Raw genomic sequence first — 18,155 nt, 5'->3', positions numbered from 1 at the left:
ACCTTTTACTGGTTGGATAACTGGCAAAGGAGATGCAACTCACTGAAGTGACATCCAACTGAATGGCTTGCACCTGGACACTAAGCCACATGAAATTATTATTACCAGGACTTACATAAATATTCTTCTTCTATACATATTTCAAATTAAATTTCCCCACCGCCTTCTTCCACTTATATTTGAAGGCTGTTCTTAGGAACCACTGCATTGATTTTGATAAGGTCCTCACTAATAGACACACTGATCCACAAGGAAGGTTTCTGTACATAATTTATAAATATTTGGTCGAACTGGTTGAGCTAAGATACGTCACAGTCCCCCACATGTTTTTCTGTCTGTATGTAAAGGCTATTGCAGGAATTGCCGCAAGCGTTTTGATACTCGCAGCAGAAGACACTTAGAGATCTGGGCCAGGCACATGTATAGTGGGCAGGACATTTGTAAGTGGTCATTTGCCCGGGAATTTGATTAAAGCATTTTAAAATGCCCAAATTCTGGGCATTTATAAGAAAAGTACTTTTTAAAGTTTTTACTGCTAGAATGTATAATTTATGAATTACAGTAAGGGATGGGATGATACACCTGATATTAACAGTTAGTAAATGTTTTCAGTTGCTTTCCAACTTTCTGTACCAAAGAAAGGCACATGTTGCTGACAGATGTTTATGATATATAATGCCCATTTTCATTTTACCAGTTCTACTCTTCACTCTCTCCCTCTTGCATCTCACAGTCCACAAACCCCCCCACTCCCCCCCCCCCCCCCACACACACACCCACCCACCACATACACTAAATAAATATTATTGAAGATTGATTATTGATGACACAATTATCGCTGAATGCATTCAAAGGCTAGTATGCGTTGTTTGATGATAAATCATTCTTAAATGTTAAACTGTTTTCAGTGGAAAATAAATGTTTTATTGTCAGATATAGTGACATCTGAGACAGACTATAGTTTTCTACTCTGCTCCTTTCTTTACCTACTTTTGTATGACTACGCTACTGTGAAGATAAAATAAGAACACTAACATAAAAAATATTTAATAACTAAAAATAAAGTCACAAAATAACTTTTCGAACACAAAATATCAGCTTAATATATTTTTATGAGCACTGTTTATCAGTTAATCTGTAAATGTATAAATGCCCGATAATTTATGAATTTTGGGTATTTCCCCAGGCATTTATCCTGGGCATTTTCCCCAACTTATAGAAGCCCAGGAATTTATGTTCTCAGGAGGTGCGAATGTTATCTGTTCTGTATTTAGTTGGTGTTCAGAGTGACATTTCATGGCAATGATGCAAGCCGTAAGCTACCGCACCACCTGCAGTGGCAGGAGGAGGCCAGGTGGTGATTGCCAGCTAATAGCTGGTGGTCATAGCCAGTGCTGACCATGAAGCAGCAGTAGTGCCATCAATGCATGGCTCACATGGTAAGCAGGTTGTAGTTGGACAGTTCAGTGATGCCTTCAGGCACAGCAGTACACTGGCAAGTGCTGTGTGCTGCTTAAATTGGTTAAATTACACATGAGTGATGGGATTTAGTTACCTAAAATTGTTCTCTGATTTTTTTTATCATAGTTCTATGCAGTACCCATAAACAAAATAACTGCTACATCAGACAAATCATCCACCCATAGATTCTTAGAGCTCCCCTTGCAAAGTCAGGGTGGGTTACTAGTACTTACTATTGCTGACTACCAACAAAATAAAAATTTGGCAATTCATCTACACAAAAAGCAACAAAGCTCTGAAAACTGTATAACTATAACAAAAGAGTACTTAACTTACCATACACAAGGATCTATTTTACTTACTTCCTCTGTTTCTGTTGTCTGTTGAGCATGTAAGAAACAGAAAAGTAATGACTGTAATGAATATCATAAATTTATAAAAATTATGATTAATAATAATAAACTTCTGAGTTAAAACTTAAACCATTATTGTCAACTTTAACGTTTTTGTTGCTCAACAACAGATCAAAGCATGATAGCTACCCTGAATTTTTACCGAGTATGTTATTTCATCCTTCCCAAACATGTTTTCGGCTGAGCATGTGTAGTTCCCAGAGTCCATTGTTTGTACTGAGCTAACAAACAGTGAATACTCATCATTAATTTTTACATGGGAGTCCTCTGTTACAGCTTTCCCACTGGAAAAACAAAATTGTATAAAGAACAAAATACAATAAGAGTGAACATCATTTAGTAAGTAGTACATCAAAATTGAAAAATTTGAAAGATATTAGATATCTGTTTCACATCAAATGAGATTTCTTAAAAATCATGTTTGTAGGAACAAAAATTGAAAGAAAGATATAGTTACTGTGAAGAAATACATGTGAAGTCGCAGACAGGGGCAATGAAAAGACATTACAGATTTAGCTTTCGACAAAAGACTTCTTCTTCACAAAAGAAAACACACATGTTCACACAAGCAAGCACACCTCAAGAACACATGGCTAACATCTTCTGCAGCTTGGATTGGTCCAGTCTGAGCTGTCAAAGGTGGCGTTCAAGTGTGCTTGAGGTGTGCTTGCTTATGTGAACAAGTGTGTGTGTGTGTGTGTGTGTGTGTGTGTGTGTGTGTGTTTTCTTTCCTGAAGAAGGCTACACTAAATCTGTAACAGTATTTTTGTTGTGCCTGTCTGCAACTTGATTTGCCATCTTTACCATGAGTAGCAGTCTATCCTTTTCATTCCATTGCTGACATTCCAACCAGGAGTTTCCACTGTTTGATTTTACTGTAAAATATCATGACCAGTTATGTTTGGTTAGTAAAGGGATGATACTGTATATAATAATTATAATGTGATTAACAATTACTTGATGGATTGTAGTACAACTCTTGCTGCCAGTTAACATTACTTCCACTTCCCGTAATGGACTGTTGACAGTGGATGTGAAAAATTGAGGCGTGTACCATGGTTCTCAGTTCCCATTAGAGTATATGTACTCTTGCGGCAGAGAAGTGCAATATATTTGTCGGCTTCTCTATTAATCCTTAGTCTTGGTAAGTATACTTTCTACTTATAGTTTTCTTTTCAAAACTAATTCTTTTCTGCTGCTGAAACTTTCTTACCTGCCTACGTGCTTATATTTCTCAACGAAGGTTATATTGTTACTCACTCAAAACTTGTATTGCCTAAACATAGGATACTAGAATGTCAAAAATCTGAGAAATATTTATGAATTTCAGAGCAAAGCTGCAAGTTAACAACCAGAATACAGCTCACAGTTGGTGAGTTCTGAGAGTGCTGATGTTATTTCCACTTTCTCCTAATTCTGAGATGTTCTCACATTACAGACATAAAACCTCGCTCATGCCCTCACGAGATCGTGCGGAACCATACAACATAGCGATAATCAAATGTGGATTTTTAATCTAACAAGCTGAACATAACGTCTAAGTAAATTTCTCATCAGTTAATAAGGTCTCGGTTTACAGTTAATGCCCATTGGGATTCTATCTACTTAGTGCCTTGTTCTCTCTCAAATTATGGTTTAACATTATAGGTAATTTCCCAGTACATAACATAAAGACAGCCAATGCCAGGCACCCTTGACTTTCTGCACACACATCTGTGTGATCTGCCATCTTGTTCGGTACATATCCACGTGCCAAAGTCTGTTCCAACGTACCATCCGCGGCTAACCAACTGCTTTCCACAAAGTGGGGTGGCCGGGGCTATTCCTCAGCTAAATAATGTAGCTTGACATGGTACCACGGTACTTTAGCTTTTTATGTTTGACCATGCCTTATTCTGGCATGTCTTAGTTTATTTTATGCTTCTGTAGAAGGCTAGATTACTCTAGCTAAAACCTGGGTAAAGACCAGTAATGTTTCAATTTTAGTTTGTGCACAGTTTTGTAACACGTTAGTCTGAAATGCCAAACAGTGCAGAGATTTTCTTGTACTTCTTTCCAAGGCCTCACCTATCTCTTCTAATTTATTTTTGGTTAAAACACTAGGTTCTCTACTCCTTTGTTTGTGTAACGCAGACCCAGTCTCTTGAAATTTTGTCACTTAACTTAGGAACGTTAGTCTGAAATGCCAAACAGTGCAGAGATTTTCTTGCACTTCTTTCCAAGGCCTCGCCTATCTCTTCTAATTTATTTTTGGTTAAAACACTAGGTTCTCTACTCCTTTGTTTGTGTAACGCAGACCCAGTCTCTTGAAATTTTGTCACTTAACTTAGGAACATGCATACTGGGAAATTTCCGTATGAATTCAAGCCGGCATTCCGCATATGATTCTGTTTTTGCATAGTTCAACACAAGAAAGTTCATTGATTCCTTCTGGTATACCATACCAAATGGAAACTCGACATGAAAGTCAAAAACAAAACACCCAAACACTCGATAGCACAGTATAGAAGTCATGTGCATGGTGTTTTTGTCTGAGGCCCAGGCCCAGCGACATAGGGGCAGGGAAAGCACTGGATTTGGCAGAGCTGCAATAATGGTATCTAGCAACATTATCTGAAGTGATTAAACTTGACTAAAACTCAAAAGAAGACACCAGCACAATCAGTACAGTGTACGGGGCATGTGCAAAGTATGTCCAAGAACTAAACATAGTGACAACTGGCAGACGCAGTGGCAACTGCTGGCAAATGCACTGCGTGATCCATGGACCCCTCCTGGATGTCTTTCATGAGACACCCTGTTTATCGACTTACAGGGTTACTAGATTAGAAATAAGTAGCTTCATGAATCAAAAAATACACTTTTTACTGCCAGGCTGAAAAATTTTTGCCTTTCTCTTGTATGGTAGGCATATTTTGACCCATTCCAAATCCCTGGGGATTTTTTCCTTCTTGGTGAGACATGACACACTGTATGTCAGTGAATTAATTAACTAAAGCTCAAATGTCTTTGGTGTCTGAGATCCTTGTTTTCTAACATTCATAAAATACCACAGGTAAAATTTTATTTTATAAAAACTGGATGTTCTACTCGGGAACACACTAATATGCCTTGGTATCTGAGCTACGGAGTAAAACTTACTTCTTTGTCCATATTCTTTTTGGACTTGGCTGTCCGACAACAATGCAGTGCAACTGTAAATCTTCTTGCAATGCTACAGTGATATGGTTACCGAAGGAGGCCACACGAGCAGGTACATGGCTTGCTGGCACTTGTATGACACGTCTAGAAGCTGCTCCTTCACCAACCAATGTGGATGCTGTTACCCAAAATTCGTATCGATGATGCAGCTCCAGGTGAGATATTGTGTAATATGTTTGCTCCGCAGGAATGTCAAATTGATCCTTGTCCTGTGCACAGAAATAAATAATTGTTGAAGATGGTAATACAAACCTGTGGAAGCATAAGGTGTTTTGACAAAATGCATTACAGATACCTTTCCAAATGTAAATCAGTTCCATCATCCATAACAAGATGGCATGGGAGACAAAGTACAGAGAAAAAAGCATAAAATGTATCATGTTGTACAGTGCGGCTTTCACCAAATCGTAACTGCACAATGGTTTCTTTATAAATTATATTCATTTTTTTAATTTGAAGAACTAATAGTTAAATTAAAATTTAACTGGTGTAACTTCTACCCATATTTTACATATGAACTATGGTACATCTGTCTGCTGTCTATTTAAGAAAATAGTGTTGAAAGCAGAAAATAAAATGGTGTGGTTCACATAGTGATCTCTCTGATCTTGACTTTCAAGACTTCGTACTGGTAAATGTATAAATAAAAGTCACTTAATAAAACTGAGGCTGAGAGAATGGTTACCAAAATAATTATTATTATTATTTATTAATAAAACCAACATATTCTACAGTTGATACTAAAAACCAACTATTTAACTCTGCCCGAAAGAGGCCTCAAAGGCCCAACGGTACTGACTGGGGCCCTGTGATCCTCAGCCCACAGGCATCACAGGATGTGGATATGGAGGGGCATGTGGCCAGCACACCACTCTCGTAGCCATAAGTAAGTCTTTAAATACCAAATAAGACATTACACATGATTGATGATTATGCTGTCTTACTCTGGTCTTGCAATTTCTAATTCTTCCACTGCAGTGTTTGGAGTGCCTTTATCTTCTTACAGCATAAATTTTATGTGTAACCTCCCAAACCAGCAGTCTTCTTGTTTTCTTGATAAAGAAACTTCATAAAACATTTTTCTGCCCACATTCCCAGTCTATGGCCCTGTTTTAATATCTGTCAAGCCTACTTCACCTTTCCTCTTTAAGCTGTTGGCAATCAGATTGTCTTGCATTTCAAATATTACCTTCCTTTGGACTTTCTTGTTCAGAATCTGTGAACAAATTTCTTTTTCACAGATGCTAAGAACTTTTTTGAAGATTAAAACCATGGTCCTTGCCATAAGCAAATATGCCTGTGAAGACCAACTTCTGTAACAAGCTATAAAGAACAAAGGTTTCTGACAATCTGTGTGTGTCTTTCTTTAGGCTTGTTTGGCTAGTGTTTCTTGATATATTAGATCATTATTAGAACTGCTGTACACAGCCCAATTTAAGCTGTTGGCAATCAGATTGTCTTGCATTTCAAATATTACCTTCCTTTGGACTTTCTTGTTCAGAATCTGTGAACAAATTTCTTTTTCACAGATGCTAAGAACTTTTTTGAAGATTAAAACCATGGTCCTTGCCATAAGCAAATATGCCTGTGAAGACCAACTTCTGTAACAAGCTATAAAGAACAAAGGTTTCTGACAATCTGTGTGTGTCTTTCTTTAGGCTTGTTTGGCTAGTGTTTCTTGATATATTAGATCATTATTAGAACTGCTGTACACAGCCCAATTGCTCAATACATTCTGTGCTACATTCATGGAGAGTAACTTAATATTACTAGTAAATGCTTTGCTCATCCCTGCTGTTTCACTGCATTACTTTCTAGAGCAAATATTACATTATGTAGAAGTTTATCATTGACACCCTGCAAGAGATGGTATAAAAGTTTCAGCTTATGTGTACCACTGAGAAGGAGAAGAGAAACATTTTGTGATCAGTTACTAAACATTTAAATGTAAGGGCTATTCGTAAAGTAACTTCAGTTTTCATATAGTATGTATAACTATTGAGATAGTGGCACCACTCTTGCGACAGAAAGCACCTTGAACCTTTACACTGAGAGCACCAGAGAACCAAGGTCACATCTTTGTTCCTGCCCAAGCCATGTGATTTCAAAGTGTGTGTTGCAATCACACAAGCCCCTTGAACTGTATGGTACATTCTGTAATACACAGATGGAAAAAAGTCTCAACACCAAGACATAATTAATGTAGCATAATGAAATTTTGGAAATACATTTGTCTATGTAACATATGTAACATGTCATAAGTTAATGTAAGCATGAGAAAAACCATTGAAAATGTGGAATGTTGGTACACTAACAGGTGTATTAGCCACAATGTTGAATGCAAGCATGCAAACGAGCCTGCATTGTGTTGTACAGGTGCCAGATGTCAGTTTGTTGGATGGAGTTCCATGCCTGTTGCACTTGGTCAGTCAATACAGGGATGGATAATCCTGGTTGTGGATGATGCTGCAGTTCTTGTCCAATGACATCCTGTATAAGATCGATAGCAGACAGATCTGGTGATTGAGAGGCCAAGACACACTGTAGATCATATTGGGTTACAACGGTTGTATGTGGGCAAGTGTTACCCTGTTGGAAAACACCCCCTGGAATACGGTTCATGAATATCAGCCCAAATGGCTGAATCACCAGACTACTATACAAATTAGTGGTCATGGTGCATGGGATAACCATGAGAGTGCTCCTGCTGTCACACAAAATCAGACCCCAGACTGTGATTCCACGTGTAGGTCCAGTGTGTTTAGACTGTAGGCAGGTTGATTGAAAGCTGTCACTTAGTCACCTCCTAACCAACACACAGCCATCACTGGCACTGAGGCAAAACTGCCTTCTGTCAGAAAACACAACAAACTTCCACTCTGCCCTGCAATAAGTTCTCGTTGTACACCACTGAAGTCGCAAACAGTGACGGTTTGTGGTCAGTGGAGTGCATGCTACAGAGAGCCTGTTTCAGAGCTGTCCTTAAATTAACTAATTTGTAACAGTTCATGATGCCGCTGTGCTGCTGCACATGCAGTAAGATGTGCCACAGCCGTATACTGAAAATTACTGTCTTTCCTCTTGGTTGTGCCACAAGGCCATCAGGAGCCTGGTCTTCTTGCAACCACACCTTCCCATAATCACCACTGCCAGCAATCATGTACAGCGGGTACGTTTCTGGCAAGTATTTCTGCAATATTGCCAAAGGAGCATCCAGATTCTGGTAGCCCTATTACACTAGATTGTTAAAACTAAGTGATCTGTTTATAACAATACCTTTGTAGTTTTAAAGGCATTCTTGACTTACATCAATTGACTACATCCAATCTCAAAGGTAACTAATGCTCATGAGCATTGCAACATGTATTTGAAGCAAACCTGATCTGCATCCTCATAGTGGTGCCACTAGAACCACTCTTATGCAACTGGCATGATATGTGGAAAAATGCCTACCCATGTTCATTTGTCTCACACATCTCCTTCTTGGTGTATGGATTTTTTTTCTGTCGGTGTAAGATCTCTTGTGGCAAAAAAACTGTAAAATTAGTGACATCCATCACAATCTCCATGAAGTTTATGAAACAAAAGTGAAGGTGGTATACTAAAACAGTGCCCTACGTTCAAAAATGAACAATGGCTGACCGAGTATTGTGAATGCAAATCCGATACATTTCGTTGACAAAAGGTTTAGAGAAAACTGTAGATTCACCATGTCAGAGCTTTGTATTTGTTTTCCACAGATTAGCTGTACTCCTCTGTACAAAGGATTATCAAAGACTTTGGCTACCAGAAATTTAATTCACAATGTGTGCCTAAATGTTTTCTGAAGGACAAAAGGCTCAGCAGCACTGTCCTTTGTAGTGCATTACAGAAGGGAAGGTGAAGTTTTTCTTGACCAGAATGTGACAGGAGATGCTATGTGAGTGCAGTGCATGAATGTAGAAATGAAACTTCAATCAATGCAATGGGGCTGGATCACTGAAAAAGCCACAAAGTGTTGTCAAACATTTTCCTGCAGGAAACTCGTGGCAACTGTAATCTGGGACAGAATAGGATTTCTTAGAGAGAATTACCACAATTAATGCTGGAAGTTAGTGCAACACATTAACAAACTTGAGAAGGGCCATTCAACAAATGTCACGGTGCGTTGAGCTCTGGCTTGATTTTCCCACACGTCAACACCCGCCAGTACTTCGCACTGGGACTAAATTGTGAAAGTTCCAATGGGAAATATGCATCAAATCCTACAACGAGTATTTCTCTGTGGCTGTAAGCTGTGTGAACTCTCACAGTATTGTAAAACACATTCTGTAACTTCATTCAGCCCCCCCCCCCCCCCCCCCCTCCGTAACATGACAATGTATCAGAACTTGAGTAATCCATTACATAAGAATTTTGCTAATTTCTTCTTATATGCAAATTTAAATCTATGTTGTAGTGTACAGGCTAACAGGAACAAACAGTGATCTGTGTAATGTGATCTGCAACGTATGGGACAGAAAGATGACACAATTAGACAACTAAACCTACATCCACATGGATACTCTGAAAATCACAACAAAGTGTACATAGTGAAAATAAGTGTATGTCTTGGTAGTGAATAATCATGTCAAAACGAACGAAAAGAATACATGATAATGTGCAGTTGAGTAGAGTAATGAGTAGAGAGAGAGAGAGACGAAAGTGAAGAGGATATGGATGATGCATCCCATGAGCTCAATGTGGGACAGGAGACAAGTACAGATAATAATACAGTTATTGATTTAGAGCCTTTAGGAGATTCAAATACAATGATAAGTAAGGTTAGCAGTGTGGGAGAACATAAAGATCTTGAGGTTTCGGAAGTAGATCAGCAAGTTGATCCTCAAAATGGAAATATTAATCAAAAAAATGTTTGATATGCTGGTATCAATAAGTACTCAAATGGGTGTAATGAATGGAAGACTTGGTTCACTAGAAAAAGATAATAAGCAATTAAAAGAGGACAATCAAAAGTTAAATGAAAAATTTGAGGCCAAATTTAGTTCATTAGAAGTTAAAATCGATTCTTTGGAAAGCAAACTGAACACCTTTGATTATAAACTGGAAAATACTAAGAAAGAATGAAAGGCGGACTGGGAGACTCAATTAAATGCGAAATTTGGAGAACTAGATGTAGAGTTTTCTAACACCTTAGGAAGGCAATATAATAATTTAATGGGAAAACTTCATGATGTAGAAAAGAAATATGAGGTAGTTCCGAAGAGTTATGATGGTTAAGTGTGAAAGCAGCTGTTTCAATGCTAGCACACAGATAGAAGAGCTTTCGAAACAAATAGTCAAGTTTGAGTCCGATGCTCGTAAGGGGATTGACAAGTATTTAGTAGATCAAACTAAAAGACTTGACGAAGATCTATCTGAATGGATAGAAATAAAAGGAAATGAAATTGTAGACAAAGTTAAGACTTCTATTGGATCCCAGCCAAATGAAAATATCAATGAGCAAGTAGAAATGATGAATTAATTAAGCTCTTCGCTAGTGAAATTCAGAAAATAAAAGATAAAATAGTTGATGAGTTACCTAAATGGCAAAAGGAAACCAATCATAAATTGGCGGAGTTAGAACGAAAGTCATCACAAAATTTGTTGACAGAGGACGATCGTTCGGAGAATAGGTCGAAAAACAACCGAACGTGTGATAATACGAAGGACAATTGTGGTGAAAATTTGCATTGGGAAGTTGATGATTCGGTTGGTAAAGATGATGATTCTTTTGGTCAGCGAGGATACTTGTCTTCTTTAAAGGTGGAGAACAGCATTTTTAAAAGTAGACAATTCCCAACATTCTCCACTGAAAAGAACAACCTGCATCCGAAAATCTTTATCAATAATTTCAAAAGAATATTTCCACGTAGCTGGTCAGAACACGACCAACTTGAATTTATAGTATCCAAAATTACCGGAGAAGTCACATTATGGGCCGCCGAAGTAAGTGAAAGTTGCCATACTTGCGCTGAGTTTGAACAACTTTTTTTGGCTAAATACTGGTCGTCAAGTAAACAAGAGAAATTAAGAAAAGAGGTTTATCAACCTGAGTATTTTAACAGTAAAAGGAGTACTTTAAGGCAATATTTTGAAAAGTACATCAATAAGACACATTATTGGAGTGATCCAATTTCTCACAAGGAAGTGATCAGAATTTTGAAGGGAAGGTTGCACATAAATATACGTGAAAAGTTAATAAATGTTCCTGACCACGATGTAGAACAATTCTTGTCGGTGATTGACTCTATAGATATGATTATGGAAGACGCAAGACAAATGAGTAGTAATCAAATGTCGACTCACACTCATAGTAATACGAATAATTATAATAATAATTTAACGTATGATAATAACCAGGTCAAACCCGCATCACAGGAGCGTGGACAATCTTCGTCCTATGGTTGCAATTAAAACAATGATTATAATAAATATAGAAGAGATACTTACTGTGCTAGAGGTAAACCTCAATATGATGATGCGAATGTGCATTGAAGTGATATTAATAAGAGTAACAGGTACCCAAGTGATGAACCCAATTGTATTCGACCTTGGGAAGATAATTCTAAGCATAATGTTCATCGGCAGGATGGAACAAATGCCTCGAGTCCTCATCCAGCACAAGGAGTTATACCACTGGGCAAAGGAGCCTCCAATGTGCGACGGGGTGAATACCATCACTCGGATCATACTGTATGGATTGTGGAAGTTCATGAACCCCCACCAATGACTCAACGAGATAGATTAAACTAATACCAGTCACCAAATGCCTTCCTAGGATGACTGGAAAGGAGAAGGAAGGCAGGCATCAATTTGAACTGAGAGTATTAAGGTACAATAATGATCAGGATATAAGGAATGAATTAATTGAAGAAAAATCTGAAGTTTCTAATAAATGCTGACAAATTTTACAGGCAATAATTCCAACAAGTATAAATAATGTTGATGTTGAAATATTAATTGATACTGGAGCAACTATTAGTGTCATGACGCTGGACTGTTTAAAACAGATAAGCCGAGGGGTAAAAATGCCCACGTTTCCTATCACAGGATGTACCATGTCTGGTGCGTTCAGCGCAAAAATGCAAAAAGTTGTGAAACAGGTACGTGTCGACGTTACAATACGGGGGGCTCAAATATAAAGTACATTCCTGGTTGTTCCTAAAATGACAGTACCATGTATCTGGGGTTTGGATTTTTTATGTGAGACCGGTGCAATCATTAATTTAGAGAAAGGTGAATGTATATTTAATTCCAATGGTAATGTTTTGACAGCCACCCTGAGAAAGGCCCGAGTAATTCCAAATCAATTGTGTACGCATCTAATGGTAAAATATGTCAGTATTGATGATGAAAATGTGCATGATATCCGCCTTATTGAATGTTCTGAAGAAATGATGGATAAAATGTCATTACAGGAAAAGGTGTTAGAATCAGAATATTTATCTGTTATCCAATGGGACGAATTGTACTACTTGTTGGAAGCATATCAGTTGATTTTTAGTAAACGTCTGGGTATAATAAAAGACTTTGAATACCATATAAAGACGTATGCACATAAACCCTTTTGTCGTACTTCCTATTCTATCGCATGGACAAAGAAAGAAGTAGTCATAAAGGAAATCAATAAAATGTTAGAATGGGTTATTATTGAGCCCTCAGATTCTGAATATTGTAACCCTCTTCTGGTGGTAATTAAACCCAATGGTGACATCAGATTGGTGTTGGATGCCAGAGAGATCAATAAGATCATTATACCTGTACAAACGCGACCGGAGAACCTAGAAGAGTTAGTACAAAAGTTTTATGGTGCCCACTTCTTAACTTCTTTGGATATGCGTAGTTCATATTGGCAAACTAGAATATCAAAAGAATCTTGAAAATATACTGCATTCGTTTTTCTGGGCTGAAGTTACCAGTTTACCTCATGCCATTTGGGTTGAAAATAAGCGGTGGTGTTTTCATATCGGCATTAGATACTGTACTGGGCAGAGACCTTTTGAATGAAGTTCCTTTATATGTGGATTATTTGCTAATTGCTTCTGAAACTTGGGAGTAACATTTGGACTTATTAAGAAGAGTTTTTGTGAAATTTTTGGAATATGGAGTTACTGTAAATTTGAGCAAATCCAAGTTTGAAACTTCCTGGCAGATTAAAACTGTGTGCCTGACCGAGACTCAAACTCAGGACCTTTGCCTTTCGCAGGCAAGTGCTCTACCATCTGAGCTACTGAAGCATGACTCACGCCCGGTCCTCACAGCTTTACTTCTGCCAGTATCTCATCTCCTACCTTCCAAACTTTACAGAAGCTCTCCTGCGAACCTTGCACAACTAGCACTCCTGAAAGAAAGGATATTGCGGAGACATGGCTTAGCCACAGCCTGGGGGATGTTTCCAGAATGAGATTTTCACTCTGCAGCAGAGTGTGCGCTGATATGAAACTTCCTGGCAGATTAAAACTGTGTGCCCGACCGAGACTCGAACTCGGGACCTTTGCCTTTCACGGGCAAGTGCTCTACCATCTGAGCTACCGAAGCACGACTCACGCCCGGTCCGGCTAAGCCATGTCTCCGCAATATCATTTCTTTCATCATCCTATAAGAAGAGGTAAAATTGGTAAATTAAGGTGTTTTGCTTTATATTGACTAAGCTGATGATACGGCGTCTTTTTTTTCCGTTTACTCTTAGAAAAAAAACAAGTAAAGAAGTGCTAATTGTGCGTTGTGAAAATATAGGGGCGAATTTTAAATAGCTACAGTGTATAATCAGACTAACAAATGGACATTCAGTTATGTGAAATAGCGGATAGCGAAGTGTGGTCATTGAACTGAGTACACCTACAGGGCGGTCAATTCCGGGATAAGTCTATTCGCATCTCACGGGGGACGAGGTATTGAGACCCTTTTTTTTTTTTTTTTTTTTTTAATTAAATTGCGGAGAGCGGGCTTTAATTTATAAAAAGGAGAAAAGCTGTATCATTATCATTGACTGTTGGTGTCAAGCAACCAAAACTGTTCATCAAAGGGTTTCGGTGAATGAGTGGTGAATGCGAAATGAAACTGTGAACGAAGTTATGTTAAATAAAGCAGAAGAGACAAGACAGTTTGTACGTATCTGTTATTATTCCATAAACTGTAACGTTTCTTCTCATTGTACGAAGCCTTTATAGACGATCGTTATGACAATTTGCTTTGAAGGGATCTCGTTACGAGTTAAGTTTTGGGGACCTGGTCAAGAGGGGATAGTTTGTAGATCCTAACTACTGCAGCTGTTCTGAAATGAGGTGCTACCATGACTGTTGTGTGTTGTCAATGGCTTAAGGTCATCATATCTCATGCTCTAAGATCGACGCGTCTTTCCTCTTGGTATAACGGTGTCTCACGATAACAACAACAACGCCGACGGCGAAGGAAGATATGGTAGAGCGTGATGATCAAACCTACCAGTAACAAATCTAGCAGCCTGCCTCTGAATTGCTTCTATGTCCTCTCTCAATCTGACCTGATAGGGATCCCAAATGCTCAAGCAGTACTCAAGAATACGCCATATTAGTGTTTTATAAGCGGTCTCCTTTACAGATGAACCACATCTTCCCAAAAGTCTACCAATGAACTGAAGACGACTATCCACCTTCCCCACAACTGCCAGTACATGCTTGTCCCACTTCATATCGCTCAGCAATGTTACGCCCAAATATTTAATCAACGTTACTGTGTCAAGAGCTACACTACTAATGGAGTATTCAAATATTATGGGGTTCTTTTTCCTATTCATCTGCATTAATTTACATTTATCTATATGTAGAGTTAGCTGCCATTCTTTACAGCAATTACAAATCCTGTCCAAGTCATCTTGTATCCTCCTACAGTCACTCAACGACGACACCTTCCCATACACCACAGCATCATCAGCAAACAGCCACACATTGCTATCTACCCTATCCAAAAAATCATTTACCGTATTTACTTGAACCTAAGCCGCAACTTTTTTCTGGTTTTTGTAATCCAAAAAACTGCTTGCAGCTTAGAATTGAGTGCAAAGTAAGCGGATGTTCTGAAAAATGTTGGAAGGTGCTGCCACAACTAACTTCTGCCGTCGAATATATGTAGCACTACACAGGCATAGTTAGCAGGCACAAGGATAAATAATGGTGCCAAAAACTCTGCGTCAGTAAATAAATTAAAAGAAAAGGTAGAAGAATGTGAACATTGTGCCATGTATTCTTTCGTGTTTGCTGCTATCTCATTTAAATGCTGTCTGCCCAATAAACTACGAAACTAGAGTGAGACAACAGCAAACGCAGAAGAATATAAATATCATGTTTATATTAGTATTATTCTTATGCTGAATAGTGATACAGTCAGGAATGAAGCAAGGCAACTGACTAGATTTTTAAATCTAAGATGACTCTAATTTCTGTGCAGAACGTAATGTACTAAAGAGGTGTCTGCAAAGATTTTAAACAGAGGAAAATTTTCAGTAAACTCTTGTTCAGAACATCATATGCAGTCTGTTATTTGGTTCTTGTTGATCATTATCAAAGAAAGCACCAGTGTAAGTAACAACAAATGGCAGTCACTAGCTATTGTTTTGCTTATGAGACAATTCCTCTCTCTCTCTCTCTCTCTCTCTCTCTCTCGCGGCTGCACACACAAAAGCAAGCCATGCGATGAGCGGCGACAGGTCGTAAATACTCATTACCATAATGCGACAAACAATGCATGACACAGCATAATAATGCAGAATGACGTAAACACCAATAACAAAGAGAATGGCACTTATCAGATCAAAGTAAAATAAGCAATAGATTCAAACCAGACGAAGCACATGGAAAAGGAAGGGTACCCGTACAAATACGGACGGAGCGCCTGACACAGCAATGGTTACTTGGTAAAGCTTAACTGTTAAGCTTACGACTCAAACTAAACTGCTGTAGCTGTATCTTCATCCATTCAACCTAAATTGTGTCTCATGTTACAATGGACCAACTTTATTTTGATTTGGAGGTGCGGTCTAAAACTTTTCTCTCCCCTTGAATTTCGAGTGTCAAATTTCAAGTGTGGCTTAGATTTGAGTGCGGCTTAGATTCGAGTAAATACGGTATGTAGATAGAAAACAACAGCGGACCTACCACACTCCCCTGGGGCACTCCAGATGGTATCCTCACCTCCGATGAACACTCACCATTGAGAACAACGTACTGGGTTCTATTACTTAAGAAGTCTTCGAGCCACTCACATATTTGGGAACCAATCCCATATGCTCGTACCTTAGTTAGGAGTCTGAAGTGGGGCACCGAGTGAAACGCTTTGCGGAAGTCAAGGAATATGGCATCCGCCTGATACCCTTCATCCATGGTTCGCAAGATATCATGTGAAAAAAGGGCAAGTTGTATTTTGCAGGAGCAATTCTTTCTAAAGCCATACTGATGCATGGACAGCAACTTCTCTGTCTCAAGGAAATTCATTATATTCAAACTGAGAATATGTTTGAGAATCCTTCAACAAACCAATATTAAGGATATTGGTCTGTAATTTTGAGGATCCGTCCTTCTACCCTTCTTATATACAGGCGTCACCTGCGCTTTTTTCCAGTCACTCGGGACTTTATGTTGGACAAGAGAAACACGATAAATGCAAGCTAACTAAGGAGCCAGTGCAGTAGAGTACTCTCTGTAAAACCAAATTGGAATTCCATCAGGACCTGGCGATTTATTTATTTTCAACCCATTCAGCTGCTTCACAACCCCAGGGATGTCTATCACTATGTCCTCCATATGGGAATCTGTACGAAACTCAAACGGCGGTATGTTTGTATGATCCTCCTGCGTGAAAGATATCTCAAATGCTAAATTTAAAATTTCAGCTTTCGTTTTGCTGTCTTCCGTTGCCAGACCAGACTGACCAGTGAGTGACTGGATGAAAGCCTTCAACCTGCTTATCGATTTTACATAAGACCAGAATTTCCTTGGGTTTTCAGCAAGATCTTTTGTTAAGGTATGACGGTGGTAGTGATTGTATGCTTCACACATTGCTCTTTTTACAGCAGCACGAATCTCTAATAACTTTTGCCTGTCCTCATTTTCCCGGTCTTCCTTGCACCGCAAGTGCAACTGTCTATGCTTCCTAAGCATTCTCCAAATTGCGCTGTTAAACCACGGTGGGTCTTTTCCATCCGTAACCCACTTTTTCGGCACATACTTCTCCAATGTGTGATTTACAATGTGTTTAAAATTTGACATCCACCGTACCGGAAGTAAATGAAGTCGATTCATTTACTAAGGGGGATGCTAACAACTGCTTATCTGCTCTTTCTAGTAAGAATACTCTCCTAGCCTTCTTGACTGCCTTTTTAACTTTTGTAACCATAGTCGTAATGGCAACATCATGATCACTAATCCCTGTCTCAACACTGACACTGTCGATGAGGTCTGGTATGTTCGTGGCTACCAGATCTAAAATACTTCCATTATGCGTTGGCTGTCGATTTAGCTGCTCAAGACAGTTTTCGGATAATGTGTTCAAAAGTAATTCACACGATGGCTTGTCTGTACCACCTGTAATGAATCCATAGACATCCCAGTCTATACTAGGTAGGTTGAAGTCGCCTCCGACTAATATAGCATGATCTGGGTACTTCTGCGATACAGAGTTAGACTCGCTTTGAATGATTCTAGAACTGTCACAGTGGAACCTGGTGGCCAGTAATAACACCCAACAATTAATTTTATTTCTCCTACCCCTGTTAAACGTGTCCAGATAACTTCACAATCACACTCTACTTCGACCTCAGTAGACACAATATTTTTGTCAACTGCAATGAAGACACGACCTCCTACGGTGTCTAATCTGTCTTTCCGATACACGTTCCAAACCCCACTAAATATTTCAGAACTTCCTATCTCAGGGTTCAGCCAGGTCTCAGTCCCGAGAATAATTTGCGCACCACACGCTTCCTGGAGGGCAGTAAATTCAGGAACTTTATTCCGAACACTCTGAAAATTTACTTCTAATATCTTGATAGCTGAAGTGTCTTTACACTGAGCGCGTCCTCTTTTC

At 38.7% G+C, this 18,155-nt stretch overlaps 1 protein-coding gene across 1 annotated transcript in view; it reads right to left on the bottom strand.

Moving 5' to 3' along the window:
* Nucleotides 1-18,155, bottom strand: part of LOC126151090 (Down syndrome cell adhesion molecule-like protein Dscam2) — a 264,358-nt gene that overhangs the window by 113,922 nt on the left and 132,281 nt on the right. Inside the window, exons 7-10 of the mRNA XM_049915919.1 lie at nucleotides 5,371-5,486; nucleotides 5,016-5,327; nucleotides 2,004-2,158; nucleotides 1,824-1,841 (exon numbers count right to left, since the gene is read on the bottom strand). Of these exons, the coding sequence (XP_049771876.1) occupies nucleotides 1,824-1,841; nucleotides 2,004-2,158; nucleotides 5,016-5,327; nucleotides 5,371-5,486 (601 nt within the window). The remainder of the gene's footprint in view (nucleotides 1-1,823; nucleotides 1,842-2,003; nucleotides 2,159-5,015; nucleotides 5,328-5,370; nucleotides 5,487-18,155) is intronic.

This window comes from Schistocerca cancellata, chromosome 2 (genome assembly GCF_023864275.1).
Source record: "Schistocerca cancellata isolate TAMUIC-IGC-003103 chromosome 2, iqSchCanc2.1, whole genome shotgun sequence".
In the NCBI taxonomy this organism is placed as follows: Eukaryota; Metazoa; Arthropoda; class Insecta; order Orthoptera; family Acrididae; genus Schistocerca; species Schistocerca cancellata.
Note: the sequence above shows the minus strand (reverse complement) of the source record. Positions and strands in the feature narration are given on the sequence as shown.